The 17,010-nt window shown below is 55.8% G+C and overlaps 4 protein-coding genes across 4 annotated transcripts in view; 2 read left to right on the top strand and 2 right to left on the bottom strand.

Annotated features, from left to right (window-relative positions):
* VDBG_04761 (conserved hypothetical protein) overlaps window positions 1-2,416 on the bottom strand; it is a gene marked incomplete at both ends in the record, with an annotated part of 2,840 nt that extends 424 nt beyond the window's left edge. Inside the window, 2 exons of the mRNA XM_003005109.1 lie at window positions 21-1,574; window positions 1,825-2,416. Of these exons, the coding sequence (XP_003005155.1) occupies window positions 21-1,574; window positions 1,825-2,416 (2,146 nt within the window). The remainder of the gene's footprint in view (window positions 1-20; window positions 1,575-1,824) is intronic.
* A 2,862-nt stretch (window positions 2,417-5,278) lies between these two features.
* Window positions 5,279-7,047, bottom strand: VDBG_04762 (conserved hypothetical protein; the record flags this gene model as incomplete). The annotated part of the gene is made up of 2 exons (XM_003005110.1): window positions 5,279-6,495; window positions 6,552-7,047. The coding sequence occupies 2 exons, from the start codon at window positions 6,931-6,933 to the stop codon at window positions 5,870-5,872; spliced, it is 1,008 nt and encodes a 335-aa protein (XP_003005156.1).
* Window positions 7,048-7,282: 235 nt separating this feature from the next.
* VDBG_04763 (nucleolar complex protein) lies at window positions 7,283-10,307 on the top strand (the record flags this gene model as incomplete). The annotated part of the gene is made up of 6 exons (XM_003005111.1): window positions 7,283-7,328; window positions 7,392-8,076; window positions 8,136-9,263; window positions 9,315-9,453; window positions 9,503-9,699; window positions 9,809-10,307. The coding sequence occupies 6 exons, from the start codon at window positions 7,283-7,285 to the stop codon at window positions 10,305-10,307; spliced, it is 2,694 nt and encodes an 897-aa protein (XP_003005157.1).
* A 446-nt stretch (window positions 10,308-10,753) lies between these two features.
* VDBG_04764 (ATP-dependent helicase SGS1) lies at window positions 10,754-16,307 on the top strand (the record flags this gene model as incomplete). The annotated part of the gene is made up of 2 exons (XM_003005112.1): window positions 10,754-14,698; window positions 14,760-16,307. 2 exons carry the CDS (start codon window positions 10,754-10,756, stop codon window positions 15,957-15,959), a joined length of 5,145 nt encoding a protein of 1,714 aa, XP_003005158.1.
* Between the last annotated feature and the right edge of the window lie 703 nt (window positions 16,308-17,010).

A 17,010-nucleotide genomic window follows, 5' to 3' on the forward strand; every position in this document is an offset into this window, starting at 1 on the left:
GAAGGACGTCATGCCCCCACCGTCTCGCAGGATTTCGCACCAGAGAGTTCTAGTCTCGGTGGCCATAGAGTACGCGTCGCTTTCGAAGCCGGGTGGTCGCTTGTGCAGCTCAGGAGACCGCGACTCGCGATGGCGCGCCAGGACGACAGTGTCACGGGAGTCGCGGAACGACGACCTCTGTGTCGGGGCGGGATTGAGCTTGGAGGGCCCTCGGAGCTGCTCCACCTCGCGCTCGAGCTCCTCCTCGCGCATGTTCTTGTCATCGAGCATAGCGCGAAGGTCCGTCATCTCCTTTTCCATCTTCTCGCGCGCCGCTCGAGAGTCCACCGACTCGCCGGCCGTGGCAGGATACGAGTGCATCTTGTTGTTGAAAGAGCTCACGCGCGGGGGGTGCTGGTGTTCAAGCGCTTCCGCGTTGGGGATCGAGTCTCTGCTGAGCGAGTGGATAATTGCCTTGAGGCCGCGAATCTCATCCTCCTTTTGCTCGAGCTCCTTGGAACTGGCTGTTGCGTCTTGTGCGGGCGCACTGTGGCCTGTGCTGGGCTTCTCACGCTCACGACGGAGTTCACTACGCGTCCGCTCGACTTCTCCCCGCAGGAACTCGACCTCGCCCCTCGCCTCAGCTTCTCCGCGTCGGGCATCCTCCAAGCCTTCCTCGAGCTCTTGGACGAGTTCCTCCAGCTGTTTCAGCTGCTGGGCAACCGAGTCAACATCATCGGTTCGTGACTCGTGATCCCGAATCTCCTGCATCAGCTCCTCAATGCGCTTCTCGTACACCCTCTCGGTCTCGGTACTAGCCATCTCGAGCGTGTCGATGGTGCTGCGGAAATCGGCTCGGTGCGCATCGAATTCAGCCGTGAGCATGGCGATCTTTTCGTTCTTCTCTCGCAGGATGGCGCGGAGCTGCGTTGAGTCCTTATCGTCCAGGCTGTTGCGTCGCGGCCGCAGGGCGTCAGGGTTCTCCATAAGCGTCTGGAGCTCCGTGAGGCTGCTCTCCATGTCGGCCAACGTCGCGGCCTGCTCGCGGAGCTGGCGATCGCGCTCCTCGAGCTGGTGGCGTAGTCGCTCAGCCTCTTGATCATCATTGTTGCCCGTCCGTGACGCGGGTCGGAACTTGGAGTTGAACGAGGAAACAGAACCAACGCTGCCGTTGGTCTTGGGGCGACCCATGGCCATGGGCGTGATGTCGTCCTCGGGAAACTCCATCGACTGGCCGAGGGCAGACGCGCTGCGAGGTCCCACGCTAGGCTTCCTCTCCAGTCGCGGCACCCCCTTCCTGGGATCACCTGATGTGCCTCGCACGCTCTGGGCGAACCGGTTGGGCGTCGGGCTGCCATATCTCGAGGGAGGCTTGACGCCAGGGGTGACGCCGCCGATGGAGGGCCTAGGGCCGGGCGTCATGAGTCGTCGGACAGGCGACTCGGGGCGGGGTAGCGAAGGTCGAGGGCGCTTCATCTGGGGACTGGGTGCCCTTCCTGGGCCGACGGACTGGCTGAACTTGGGCACCGAGGGCGTCGGAGGTGTGTGGTTCGTCGAGTTTTGGTTGCCCATCTTGAGACCGCCGCCCGTGAACGCTTGCCGTCGGGGTAAATGGGAAGCTCGTCGCGGAATCAGGGGACGTGGGTCGCAGAGAGGCCTTGATTAAGGGCAGAAAGATGCCGGCGCCGGGGACGCTCGTGGTGAAGTAGGACACGCTGCATCGATCGAGCGAGGTCAGCAAAGGGGCCCGATTGAAGGAAGAGGGATCAAGGAGGAGGGGATCAAGGACAGGAAATCAAGGACAGGAAATCAAGGACAGGGAATCAAGGACAGGGAAACGCATACCCATCAACATCGCCAGAGTTCTTGCCCGGGACGCAAAGTCGGACTGCAGCTCGACACCGGCAAAGGTGCCCTTCTTTCCCTGCACAGGCCCGGATGAAGCGAACGGTGCCGTACATGTGCCAGGGACGTCAACAAAGATCGCCCGACGACAAAAGTCATCGCCCGCCAACGAGGGGCGCTGGCGGGCGCGTGGCGTCCGGCCAGGCGTCGTGGGCGTCATTCTCTTTCCGTCGGGCGGATCACTCAGCACGGTGTTGAGGCCGTAGCTCTCGCTGGCATCGGGGATGGAGGCGAGGGACGATGGCGTCAGGGCGGCCAGGGAGCCCTTGCGCGCCAAGAGAGAGGAGCTCGTGGGTAAGGGGGGCCCGAGGCGTGACGAGTGCGAGGTGTAGAGCGAGTTGAGGTTGGGCGTCGATGCAGCGTGGTGGGAAGAGCCGTAGAGACCGCCGTTGGTGAAGCTGGACGACTTTCGCAGGGTGCGCGGCAGCTGCTGGGAAAAGTGCGTGGAGCGTTGGGAACGGAGGGGTGGTGGCGGCCTTGTTGATGTTGATATGGTGGAGGATGTTGTTTCGGTAACCAGCGTTGAAGACATGGCGGAAGGGTCTGGGACTGGCGTCCCTGCCTTGGCCTAGGGTACTTTGATCAGGTAGGTAGGTACCAGGTAAGGTAGGTAGGTACCTAGGTAAGGTACCAGGCAAGGTACCTAGGTAAGGTAGACAGAGGTAGGTCACTATTTGGGTACCGGGGCTCCAAGCCAAGCCAAAGGCGTGGATCCGGCCGTCCACCGGGAGGGTCGTACTCTGCCAGGCGTCTTCAGGTGCTGTGGTACCTGTAATTACAGCGTACCGTCAGTGTGTGGGAGGTAATCTTGTTTACCCCCACCACACCTCATGAAAAAAAGTGTTCCGTCGTCAACGACCGAGCAACAAAGCTCGAACCTAACTGGCGGGCCTGTCCTGTTCTTTTCTTCCAGGTTCGTCTGATGTCTCGCGCCCGCGTCTGGCGTCCAGTGTCTTCCCCCTCCCCCCAGTGTCGGATGCCCAACGCGCCTGATGTGCTGTCAGGCTAGCCTTGCCGTCCGAGGTGGATGAGTGGATAGGAAGCAAAGCGCGATCTCCCTCCAGCGCCAGTGTCTTTGTGGGCTTTCGGCAGGCGGAGGGGGGGGAGCTGTTCCTCGCTCGTGTAACAAGATGGGCGATGAACTTGGCGTGTGTGAATGGCTGGATGCTCTGCGTTTCTTTCTGTCTTGCAGCCGGGACGCTCGCTGCAAGAAGCAAAGCAATAAAGAAGACTGGAAAAAGAGAGAGAGAGAGAGAGAGGGAAAAAGAGAATGTGTCGTTTGGTGAAAGCGAAGGGGTTTCGTCTCTTCTTGTTTCGTCACGTCACAGCCCAGCGGCACCCCTCGTTCCTTTCCGTCCGTGTGCTGAGTGTCCCTCCCTTTGTGTCAACCCGTTCCGTCAGTTTCCTGCCGGGGGTGGATGTGTGTGAGTGTGACGGTGGCCCGACCGCTGGTGACTGGGGACAGGGTGTGAATGGCAGTTGCACAAATGACAGGGGATTGACTACTGTAAGTAGAAAGTTGAGGATGCGACTTGCCTCTCCTCCAAGATGATGCGTGCGGGAAGGGGAGAGGGGCGGAAAAAGAAGCAAACCCCCAGATATTGTTTGCAGAGGAGCAAAGGGATTCCTCCCTTTTCTGCGTTTCCAGACTCAAATACGAGAGAGAGCCTCTTGACGGGTGAATCGCCACGAAGCCTCCCCTGAACTTTGCCACGGCAACATCCACCGCCTTTCTCGCGAGGCTTCATGGTATCGATTGTTTACATTCTCCAGATACAGTAACGCTGCCTCCATCACACTGCGTCTTGCAGGCGCTCCTTGCTGCGTCTGCCGCTGCACACATGCACCCCCTTCAGCCAACCTCAGCCCGCCTTTGGACGGGCGACCCCATCGCCGTGCCTGCAGATCTATTGCTGAATGGCTGCCGCCTCCATGTGACCTCGAGCTTGAAGCTGACCCTTTGCCGTCCATGGCGGTGCTGCTGGTCAGTGGGGCGTGGAGAAGGCGTGTGACAGGACGAGTGTCCTTCTTGCGCACGGTAGGTAATCATAAGTGGTCGCTGCCCTCTGAGCCTTCATTTGCAGGCGCGGGCGGCTACAAGACTGACTTTCGACGTCAGTCTGAGTTGGGGCCTCCAGACATTTGATTAGCCCGAGCCCTGATCTTGGGAGGATGAGGTAGATCATCCGATATCAGAATAGACTGGAAACAAGGGAATCCCAAGACCTCGGATACCCCGGACCTCAGGCTGGCACCCAGTCGTGCCAATAGCCCATGATATATTTCCAGTCACCTTTTTGCTTTCCAGCTTCACTCTAGGTAGGGGCCTTGTTCTCCTTGCTTGGTACCCCACTGGCATCGAGAAGTCGGCCGCCTCGTAACGTATCCGGGTGGCTCGTTCCGGGGACAGGTGGTCGCTTGACTGGTACCTGTGCACCACGCCGCCAGAGCTTGAACCCTGTCTCTTAGCTGCCCTGCGGTCCCGGGACAGGAGATCCACCAGCAAACATGAACCCCGCTGTGGCCGCTGGGACCGTATATCGCTTGTCATGGTTGGGATGGTGATCCTCTCATCCAAAGCCAGACAGCTAGCTCTAGGGTAGAATGACCGTCTCACTCAAATCAATACCGACTGCCTGTCCGGAGTCCTTCGCTCGCAATTGGAACTGGACATGCGGGAGATTTCCCCGAATGCCACGGCCAGCTGTTCACTACCCACCTAGGTACACATGATGTGTCATATTGGTTGGTGTCTTTGCAAAGGCCGCTGCATAACCCATGCCCGAACTGTCAACCCTGTCTGTTCCCCTTGTGGCGATGCTTCATTCGGCCTGTTTAGAAACATTCTGATTTTAACCTGTTGCCGGATCCATTCACCTCTCCACGGAGCCTCTCCTCACGGTCCGAGACAGTCTGCTTGTTGTTGTTGTCTGTCTCCTTATGGGCTGCCCCGAAACCGATGACCAGCGACTGGACGGCTGCGTTTCCGAGAACATCTCCTGGAGCAGGACTTTAATGTCACCTTTGATTTACATTCGAACTTTCCGCTGAGCGTACTAGACTTGAGCTGAGACGTAAGGAACGGTCTCCTGGAGCAGTAGCTGTTGCCCGGCGGCTAGACTTAACCTTTGACAGCTTCACGATGTTATATCGTCGTAAGGGATCCTGGTACCGCGACACAGACGCGAGGGAATTGATGACCTGGGATGAAAGTCGCGGCTTTGGAAATCTCCCAGAACCCTGGCAGAAGCTCCATCTACACCACTAAACATGTGTTAGACTACTCGCCCAACTCTTTATGCTTCTTCTCGGCCATCATTGTGCTATTTCGAGGCCGCTGATCTCAAATGAAACGCAACCACATAGGTGTTATCTGGTCATCAAAGCCAGAAAAGCTCCTACTTCGGGATCCCGGCCGCTCGGTTTGCTCTCGCAGTTTGCAAGGTGCCCCGAGGCCCCTTTCATTGAACACCTTGTTGTGCTACAGAACCTGCAGCAAGAAGAGCAGTATCTTTTCCCCACGGCAGCCGTCACCCTGCCTCCTGACCCTGTCACCAACTGAGAATCACATCAACTCTACAGCCCAATCGCCTATTATGACATGAGCCGCTCGATCTCCTGTACATCTGGCAACGCCAGAAAGCGACATGACGAGCTACACTGATGTCTCTTCGAGCTCCACTATCAGCCTCAGCAGCAAGGGGCTCATGCCTCATACAGTCAGACAAAATAGCACATGTCTCTCAACCGAGTAAGCCTCTGCCCACGGATGACGCTCTGGGCCTCTCTCGGAGTTGTGCGATGGATGATCGTATATGAATGCTCCAGATGATCTTCCCAGGCCTGAAAGCCGAGGTGACGGCCCCGTACACCCCGTCGTGGGCTGTAGTGATGCTGCATCAGAACAGTCTTCTCATCAATCCAATGGAAGTTGAATCGTTTGCAGCCGTGGCGAATATGAATGGCTTAGCATCCGAAATCCCTACTAAGGCGGCGAGCCGCTGTTGCGCTCGATAATATCTTCTCTCCCAATGGGCCGCGTGCCGTCATTGAAAACCATGGCCTCTCGATGCTGGCGTCGAAGTCGTTGTTCCTCTGCGGAGTGATCTCTGCTTCTGGGCACATTCTCCGCCGCCTGATCATCGTCGACGTCCGCCGCACGCACAGCCGGCTGCAGGGCGACCAGAAACCCTTCCTCCGTTTCCGCCGCAATGGTTACATGAAACTTGGACTCCACAGGGAGGTTGCACGCGTTCAGGGCCTTGCTACCCTCAGTTGTGTGCGCTATCCTCGTGACAATGTCGACGATCCGGTTTCTCTTGTGATCCAGGTAGTAAGCGAAGTTCTCGCGTCGCTCGTCCTCGTTCTCGCCCCATTTTTGCTTCGCCAACCACTTCTCCACGAACTTGGCCTTGACCAGCATCTCGGCACCATACTTGTTGATGAGTTCCAGGAGGAACATTAGGCAAAACCTCTCGGCCATATCGCGTAGGTAATATTCATCCCAATATTTGTCGTCGAGGCTTTCGTGCTCCACATCGTCGAGGCTGAGCTCGAGTGATCGCACCAACGCTGTGTACGCTTTCCAGTTGTGCAGTTTTGATAGGCCCTCTGTGTCGAATCAGCAAACCCATACCTTTGATGAGGAGTCAGATCTGGAGGCGTACCGTGTGTCTGACCAGTCAATGTGGCCAGCGCTCTTAGAGCCTGCATTCGTGTGTCATAGTCTGGCCGGGTGATATCGTAGAGTAGGTATTGAACTGTGTCTGGGTCGTTGACGGCGCGATCGCACAGGATCTTGTTGGCGATGTCGCGGATGGAGTAGTTCGAATGAGCCAGCAACTTGTCAAGCGTTCCGAGCTGTAGCGAGTCTTCTGTATCCTGAGTAATGTATTGCGGTTTTAGCGGCGTCGGCTTGACTTCGTTGTCGTCGCGCACCCATAGCAGTGCCTGGGTCATCATTGTCACCATGCTAATGGTGGCAGCGCCAATGCCGATGAGCACGACGCGCTCGTCGCGACAGAACCGAAGAAGAGACGAAAGCGACATTGTGTCGGTCATCGTCATGGCCGCATTTTTCTTTGCAAGGGAAACGATGCCTCCGTTCTACGAGGGCTTCCAGTGTGTTCACGATTGATGGTGCAAAGACGGAGCTCCAAGCTCGAGTTTCACAAGTAGATACCCCAGCTATTTCTTTGGGTACCTATGTACCTTTCCTAGGTGCGCTCCACCCCTACGACATTCATCATTCCCTGTACCGATTGAGTGCCCCACTATTTGATAAGATAAGCCTGGGTCCCTCACAATTTTTTTGGATGGCTCTTCAAGAGGCTTGCGACCCGCGATCTGAATAGCGATGCACAAGCACTTCGGTCGGTGATCGCACAACTTTTTCAGCATGGCGGGCGGTTCGCATCTCAAACGTCTGAAGTCTTCGCTCAGAGGTAACTCTTATCTTCTTGCGGGCATTACCTTTTTGGATTGACGACTGACATTGCCCTCTCCAGAGCAAGGCTTGACCGGACCCCAAAAGTCCAAGAAGCAGAAGCGCCAGATTGCGAACGACGGCAAGGCGAAGAATGACAAGCGCCTGAACCGAACCGAAGCCCTCAATCAGATCCGGGAGCAGTTCAACCCATTCGACTTGAAGCATAATGCCCGGGGCCCCAAGTTTGAGGTGACGACCAATCGCCCATCTACCGGCAATGCCGCCAAGGGAATTGCCGGCCGTCCGGTGGCCTCCACGACTGCGGCCGAACAGCGGCGCCGGGACACACTCCTTCTCGAGATGCAGAGGCGCAACAAGGTCGGAGGTATCCTCGATCGACGATTCGGTGAAAGCGACCCCAACATGGCGGAGGAGGAGAAGATGCTGGAGCGTTTCGCCCGCGAGAAGCAGAGGTCCCACAAGAAGACGAACCTTTTCGACCTCGAGGAGGCTGAACCTCTGGGCGAGCTCACTCACGGCGGCGAGGCCTTGACCCTGGACACGCAACTGGTTGACGATTTCGACGAGGATGATCTCGACTCGGACGATGACGAAGGCCTGGCAGAGGCTCGCAAGCGAGCGCTCAAGCGCATCCGAGATGCCGAGGTTGATGAGGAAGGGGAAGGTGGTGAAGGTGAGCCGGAGAGGAAGAAGAGCAAGAAGGAGGTTATGGAGGAGGTCATTGCCAAGTCCAAAGCCTACAAGTACGTCTGATCTATGGCTACTGCTGTTGAAACGGCTACTGACCCCATTTTTCTCACAGGTACGAACGACAAGTTGCCAAGGATGAAGATGAAGAGCTTCGCGGCCAGCTGGACAAAGAGCTCCCTGAGCTGCAGATGCTTTTGGCAGCTCGCGTGCGCAAGAATGTTCCCAAGGACGACAAGCCGCCTCAGCTCGTTGCAGGCATGGAAAAGGCTGCGTTTGACAAGGACTTTGACCGCAGGCTAAAACAACTCATCCTGGACAAGCGATCGAAGCCCACCGAGAGGACCAAGACGGATGAGGAGAAGGCGGAGGAAGAGGTGGAGAAACTCAAGAAACTGGAGTCTGACCGCCAAAAGCGCATGAGGGGAGAGTCCGTCTCTGATGACGACAACGAAAGCGAGGACGACAAGATGGAAGAGGAACCAGCTGAGGAGCCAGCTTTCCAGTTCTTCACTGAGGACCCAGAGGAAGATTTCGGTCTCGGAAAGGGAGTGCAGGCATCCAAGGGGCGCTCGAAGGGGCGCCCGTCTGCTGATGAGCTTGGAGGTGACGAAGACGATTTCTTCATCGACGATGATCTTGTGGCCAGCGGCTCCGACCTTGACATTGCCGAGAGCGATCTGGAGGAGGAAACAGATTTATCTGGCGACGAGCAAGAGGAAGCCGACGAGTCTGACGACGAGTTCACCAAAGGCCTTTTGAACGAGTCTGAAACTAGGAGTAACATCTTCACCACGGGAGCGCCAGCGGACGGCAAAGTCGACGCCTCCGATCTGCCATACACCTTCCCTTGCCCTGAGACGGTCTCCGACTTTGTGGTGCTGGCCAAACAGTACCCGATCGACAAGCTTCCAACCATTGTGCAACGTATTCGAGCAGTCTACCACCCGAAACTTGATAGTCGGCACAAGGAGAAGCTGGAGCACTTCGCCATTGCGCTCGTCGATTACATCGCGATGGACCACATCGAACTAGGCACGCCTTTCCAGGTCATCGAACAAATAATGCGACATATTCACTCGCTGGCGAAGACATTCTTCCCAGTTGAGATAGCTGTCCGATTCCGGCATCACATCAAAGAGATGGAAGACCAGCGACCGCAAGCTCTGCATACTGGTGATTTGATTCTCTTTACCGCCGTTGGCATGTTCCCCACCTCGGATCACTTCCACCAGGTTGTCACGTAAGGCTTTGATTTCCGACATCACGGTAACAGCAACTGACAAAAGGACAGACCAATGATGTTGACTATTGATCGGTACTTGAGTTTGAAAGCACCGAAAACTCTCGACGATTTGGCGACAGGCGCATACCTTTCCACTCTCGTTCTTCAATACCAAGCTTTCTCAAAGAGATATATGCCTTCGGTTATGGTAATTTAGGACAATCTTTCCCCAACAATCATGTTCTGACACGCAATAGAACGTTTGCCTCAACACCATCGCCGCGGTAGCACCGCAGAAGGCTTCATGGCCAGGGACTTTCCCAGTACACGAGCCTGCAGCGGATGTGAGACTTTTGAGCACGAAGAAGGGCGCGATTCGCAAGCTGAAGATTTCGGACTGCACTCCACAGGAGCAGACGAAGGAACAGCGCCAAGAGCTCAAGCTTGCACTTCTGTAAGTTGTGACCTTGTCTGAAACGCTGAATTCCATGCTGATGTTTTTTTCCAGCGCCGCATCTGCGCCAACTCTTGGCAGCAGCCGCCGATATATGGGCCTCCGCAAGCGCATTCACCGAGACGTTTGGTCCGGCGCTGGAGATGATTTCCCAGCTCACGAAGCCAAAGAACTCGCAGCTACCTCCTACGCTGGTCGATCAACTGGAGAAGGTAATCCTCAAGCTCCGCATCCTCAGCAATTCAGCCCGCCTCGCGCGCCGTCCGCTTGAGCTTCACCACCATCGCCCGCTTGCCATCAAGATGGGCATTCCCAAGTTCGAGGACAGTTTCGACCCCAACAAGCACTACGATCCCGATCGCGATCGCGCGGAGCTGGCCAAGCTGCGTGCAGAGCACAAGCGGGAGCGCAAGGGTGCCATGCGCGAGCTCCGCAAGGATGCGCGTTTCATGCAGCGCGAGAACCTGCGGGTCAAGAAGGCCAAGGACGAGGCGTACGAGAAAAAATACAAGAGGCTCGTGGCCGAGATTCAGAACGAAGAAGGTCGGGAGGCGAATGCATACGAGAGGGAGAGGGAGGGCAGAAAGAAAGCGAGGAGCAGCAGGTAGACAGTGGTTGGATTGCAATGGGGAGGGCTTTATATTGGAGTTACCTTATCAGGGTTCAGGACTGCGATTCCTCTGCATCTCGTTTATTCAAATATCACTTGTCGTTTGGAGCCACTTTGTTCAAGCTGCTTGTGGAACAGTAACCCGCTGTGCCAGATGCTAAAATAACTATATAACATGAGCAAGGTCGTAGGGACTACGGGGGTAGCCTGCCTCGCCAAGTCACGTGAACACGAGAATGTTTGGTGGTGACTAAGGAAACGCGCTCCGAGGCAGACTCAACCCCACCGACGCGACTTGCCTCCGTTTCACGTGGACCACTTTACGAGGAACGTCGAGGCACAACACCGTAAATCACCAGCAGCGAAACGACCGCTGAAGGCAAAAGGCCTCCACTCTCGTCCAATGCTGGCACATATACCATCAAATGTTTCTTCGCCGACTTCATGACGCGGAACAACCTCGGAGACCATCTTGCTTGGCTCTTGGGCAACATCGCCATCACGAAACCTTCATGTCCTAGCTACCCTCCGAGCCTTAGCTTGTCGCAGTCCCAGCTGAAGCCCGCAAGCTTCGAGGCCAAGTCGAGTCTGTCCAATATTGCCGTCAAGCGAGCGCACTGCGCACCGAATGAAATAGCAGCTGCCGCCCATGCCAACGTTACGCCGAAACGTACTGCTCGGGATCCCGGAGGGGCACCGAACGCTCAGGAAGACATGGCGAAATTGACGTCGGCGTCGAAGCCTCACAAGCCATCTTTGTTGAGCAAAAATCAACAACTCCCCACACCCGACCCCTCGACAAACGTGGGCGGTGCCTTGCAACGGGCATACAAGGCTCAACTCGAAGAACAGCATGCGGGTCATAGCCTGCGTTCCCCTGCCCCTGCAAAGCGCGAGCCAGTCTCGCAGAGCAAGCCAACAGGGACCAGGTCAATCACGGCTCCGCAAGCTGTGCATCCTAGAATCAAGACCAGCCAAACACCAACACGGGACTTGCCAACCCTGGATGACTTTGACTTATCCGATGTGATGGATCTCACAGGGGATGATACAGTCATCTCCTCGGATTCAATCAACTTTGGCGACGAAGTCAAGATTTGGAACGAAGTCCACGGCAAGAGGTCGGAGCCGCCGTCACACAGGGGCCAGAAGAGGAAGAGCATGGATGTTGCCGACATGGATGATTTCAATTCGGATGATGAGTTTCCCGACCTCTACGACATACTCGAGACTCCTGCTCCGAAGAGCAACAAAGCGACCAAGGTCACAGAAGTCACTACTCCGAGCTTGTTGGAAACACATGACCAAGCCGTGCGCCCTTCAACGACCCGAATTCAGAAAATATATCGACAAGCAAGTGATGATGGCAATCCTGGCACGCCCAGACGACCCATGCCTCTCTCTCATCACGATCAATATCTGGGAAGAACGCCAAGCAAAGCGCTTGTCCTATCATCCTCGCCCAACACATGTGAGCCCGTGGATTCAACGCCCGATGCTTGTCAGATTAAGGGCACGCCAGCGCCCGGCTTGGTCAAGAAACGCCGGATTATCCAGGACTCAGACGACGACGAGCCAAATGACGAATGGATTACACCCCCGAGTCGACATGTCTCCATCGCTCAGCAAGATCATGATGTGTTGAGAGCATTGCAGTCGCCTACGACAGATGATGAGCTGATGGCTCTGGAAACACCCTCTCGAGCTGAGCCTGCTCATGCCCCCCCAACGACGAAGATGACAGCCCCCACTCAGCCTGCAAAACAGGAGGCATTATCAAGACCAATATCCCAGTCGCAATCGTCGGGGCCTCTAGTTGGTTCACAGATTCCAGGTGATCCTGATCCCGCCGTCCTGGAATGGTTTCTCAGGACGGAGTTGGTATTGGAGGCAAAGACGAAAAACTTAGAGACACGAATCACTAAGAACAGCGAGGCTTTCGGCATACTCCTGAAGCAAGGCGGGACAAAAGAAGATCGCCAGAAGGTAAAAAGTGAGAAGAAGGTCCTGCTAGCACAAAAAGAAGCGCTCAAAAGCGTCCAAGCTGTCGCCGAACAGCTTAAGCCCCTTCAGGACGAGCGTCAGTTGCTCGCTGTTCAGCTAGCCGAAGCATACGATGCTGGCCTCGATACCGATGATGATGAGAGTCGTTTAGACGATATCTCCGACAGCATCAAGGCTCTCGAGCAGACGTATCTACCTCTCCTTCCCGCAGCGGGTATTGATGCCGATTTTATGGCTGAACATGAGCACACCTCAGCGCCAACCGTGCATTTCGAAGATTCGGTCATTCTCAACACGCAGCCATCCCACCCAGGTGCTGGTCAAAACATACACTCCCGAAATGCGTTACCATGTACCGAGGTCATCCAACAGACCCAATTCTCATCTACGCCACAATACAGACAGTCATCCCCTCCCCCATTTCCACGGACATCCACACGGACTCCTAAAGATTCCCAGATTTCGTATGATCGAACACCAGCTGGGCACATCCTTGTAGAAGATGACGCTGAAGACTTCTTCGACGATATTGAAGAATCCGACCTGAGTGCAATGACGCCATCATTTTCAGCTGTTCCAGCGTTCAAGCCCAGCCGTGGAATTTCAGCGAAACCGTCGTCCAGGCCCGACACGTTTAGCGACGGCTTTGACGATGATGATGCGATGGTTGCCATGGCAGAAGCTCACGAGACGAACGAAATACCGTCCAATAACATGCTCAGTGGGCGTCCGATTCTCGCCAAAACATCAGGAAATGCGGTCACGTCGTCAAAACCCAAGGCTGTGCCGAAGAAACGGGAGGCTGCAGTCCTGAAGGCATCGATTCCGGCCGAGTTACTAAAACATCGTTGGTCCGAGGACGTGACCAAGGCCCTCAAGGACAGGTTCAGAATGCGTGGCTTCCGAACCAACCAGCTCGAGGCCATCAACGCGACGCTAGCCGGCAAAGATGCATTCGTTCTCATGCCAACTGGCGGAGGTAAATCCCTGTGCTACCAATTGCCGGCCGTGGTCACCAGCGGGAAGACGAAAGGCATCACTGTTGTCGTTTCGCCACTACTCAGTCTGATGCAGGACCAAGTCGACCATCTCACGGCGCTTGGGATCAAGGCTAAGGCTTTCAGCAGTGCCATCCAGGCCCCAGCTCGACGAGAGATATTGGAATTCATGAACAGCCCGTATCCCGATCATCAGTTCACCATGCTTTACGTCAGTCCTGAGATGCTCAACGCTAGCGCACAATTTGAGCGCGCACTCACGAACGTCTATCGGAACCAGAAGCTGGCGCGTTTCGTCGTGGACGAGGCACACTGCGTCAGCCAGTGGGGTCATGACTTCCGACCCGACTACAAAGACCTGTTCAAACTGCGCAGTAACTATCCCAGCGTGCCCATCATTGCCCTGACTGCTACTGCTACCACCAATGTTATCGTGGATATCCAGCACAATCTGCAGATTGACAAGTGCCAAGTCTTTACGCAAAGTTTCAATCGGCCGAATCTGACTTATGCTGTCGAGAGAAAGGAGAAAGGCCTTATCGAAACAATAGCTCAACTGATCCAAAGCAAGTACAATAACCAGACGGGTATTATATACGTCTTGTCGCGCAAGAACACAGAGGACGTGGCCACGAAGCTTCGCGACAACTATGGCATCTCTGCAAGCCATTACCACGCGGCTATGAAGCCTGAGGAGAAGTGGAATGTTCAGAGAAGATGGCAAAAGGGCAGCATCAAGGTAGTGGTTGCTACTATTGCTTTCGGAATGGGCATTGACAAGCCTGACGTGCGATTTGTCATTCATCACTCTCTTCCCAAAAGTCTTGAAGGGTACTACCAAGAGACCGGACGTGCGGGCAGAGACGGCAAACCGTCCGATTGTATCCTGTACTTTGGGTACGGCGACGTCTTCACCCTGAAGAAGATGATCAACGACGGCGACGGTAGTGAGGAACAAAAGGAGCGACAGCGGGGCATGCTGAACCGCATGTCGACGTACTGTGATGATCAGAAAGACTGTCGTCGAGTTACAATTCTCCGCTACTTCGGCGAAGCATTTAATGTTGCGGACTGTAACAAGACTTGCGATAACTGTCTTCACAAGGGCGTGTTTGAGGAGCGGGATTTCAGCGAGTTCGCCATTGCCGTTATTGAGACGATCAAGGCGCACAAGTACCTGACTATCAATCAGTGCGCGGATATCCTGCTGGGCAAGAAGCGTCCGAAGACGATTGACGACAATCTTGACGATAACCACGGCCTTATCAAAGGTCGCTTGGCAAAGCATGAGATTGAGAGACTGGTGGACAAGCTTCTTGCCGAATCTGCTCTTCGGGAGGAGAACACATTCAACAAGCATGCCAAAATAGCGATACAGTACATCTATGTGAGTCGAATGCTGTATGCTCCATTAGAAAAGGGGGCCTGTTTAACTGACAAAATGAGAGGTGGGCGTCAACGCCAACAAGTACATCAGCGGTCGCAGCAAGTTGATGATGTCGGTCAAGGTTTCCAATAAGGATAAGGAATCATCGGCACCGAAGCCGCGCAAGCGAACGAAGAAGGATTCGGCAGATGGCGGAGACAAGCCCATGTCTGGTCAGTCGCGGCTTCCGCCATCGACCAATGTTTCCTCCCCAGCCACGGGCAAAACTACACGAAGACCAAAGGGGAAGACTACGGTGCTCGATGAAGAGAGTGATTTGGAAGAAAGAGATGCCAACGCTCACATCAACGGCTACGAGAGAGATGAATTCGTCGTTTCAGACGATTCCGATGACGGATTTGAACCAAGGCCGGCGGCCAGGAGACGCAAAGTCGCTGTCCCGCTTGGACCTCGTATCTCGCAGGAGGATCGCTTGCGCGAACTCGAGGACTGGCAGCAGGATCTCATCGAAAACTTTGTTCGAGACGCCAAGGTGCTAGAAGAGAAGCTACGTAACCAGCAACAGCTGAGGAAACCGTTATTCTCGGAGGCGATACTGAGGGAGATGGCCATCAACCGCACGACAACGTTGGCCAAGATGCGAGCGATTTCCGGCATTGATGCCGAACGCGTCACTAAATTTGGCAGCAAATTCTTGCCGCTCATCAAGAGCTGCGAGGCACTCTACGAGCAAGCAGACGAACAAGACGACACCGAGGGATCGGCTTTGTATGCTGGCCAAGGCGCCGACGCCATCACTATCAGCGATGAAGACGGCGAGGAGACGGAGGATCTCGATGACGAGGAACGAGAGCAGCCTTCAAAGTATTTCCGCGGGGCTTCGGAGCACGATGAATCGGAGCCTGAGGTTCCTTCACCCAAGGCAGCACGTGCGTGGGAGTCGAGATTCGGGGCCACCGCAGGCCCTCGAGGGGGCTCCTACCGCGGGGGCGGTGGGCGTCGCGGTGGCTTTCGAGCGGGCAGCCGTGGAAGCAGCAGGAAGGCCAGCGGTTCACGGAAACAGTCGTCCGAGTACACGAGACGAGGCAGCAGCAGAGGCAGCAGAGGCAGCGGCGTGACGAAGCGCAGGGCTTCGGGCAGCGCGCGAGGCGGGGGTTCTGCTGCGACATCGGGCGCCTCCCGGTCGTCTCTCATCTCAAGCTATGCCTATAGGGGTGGCGGCAAGTCGGGGGGCAGCGGTATTGGGCTGATGCCGACCTGAGTGAAGGCGGAGACGGAGACGAGGACACATATCACGAGTGCTGTAGATACGACGAGCACGGCTGTCATTGGGGGCCTCGTAGGCTGTGTTCATGAAAACAGCGGTGGTCATTATGGTTTGGCGTCTTCAAGGGGGGCACGGCAAAGCATGCCTGGGCAGCATCTTCATATGGCGGCGAAGAAAAGGGGCACGGCGCATTCGTAATGCCTTTTTTCTCTCTCGAACGATTCTCCAGCAGAGTTGCATTTTCAACGACATTATGACCAAATTGTTATGGCTGCAAGGGTCGCGATGTGATAGCTGTTCTGGCATGAGTGATGGTTGTGAGTCTACAGAATCAACACACGTAGTCACGTATTGTGGATAAGGGGCAAGGGGCCAGTTTTCTGTCGTCCCATCAGAACTGTCACAGCCCGATTGGGCCACAATGTAGCAGACAAAGCGTCAGAGCAGCCTGCGACTGCTGACAAGGTCGCGTCGCCGGACCGATAGGCCTCGTGTTAGACCCAACCGGGTTGGACGCCGAGGTGTACTGCTTCTCAATGACATGGGGCACGGGCGGCGCCCGCTGCTGGTCTGTGTCTCCATGCTGTTGCCCCCCGGGGCCGAAGGAAAACCCCCTGGAAGGGGGGGGGGGAACCCAATTCGAAAGTTCCTGGCCACAGCCGCGCCACTCCCGCTGTCGGACCCCTGAGAATGCCCCTGGACCGTCTTGGGCTGGGCGAGGGAAGGCGGCCTGAAGGACTTTTTGGAGTTTGGAGGCGCTTCGTTCTTTGGTGAACAGTTCGCATTGAGGTGGGATAAGGGACGGGTTTTGTATCTCCGCGGAGCAGAGTTCAGCCTCCACCTTTCCCACGTGCCGGCGTCGACGGAGCCGCAGAACGCCCGCAGTGAGATACGGGTATCGGCGGTATCGGTGATGACAGTGGGATTCGCGCGATTGGGGTTGTCATGGTAGTTGGGGGGGGGGGGTTCTCAGTTGCGATTGCGACGAACTTGGGTACAGTGCATCAAATATTAGAAGATGGCTCGAGATCGAGGAGAAGAAGGA

The sequence above is a fragment of the Verticillium alfalfae genome, genomic scaffold (genome assembly GCF_000150825.1).
Source record: "Verticillium alfalfae VaMs.102 supercont1.5 genomic scaffold, whole genome shotgun sequence".
NCBI lineage: Eukaryota > Fungi > Ascomycota > Sordariomycetes > Glomerellales > Plectosphaerellaceae > Verticillium > Verticillium alfalfae.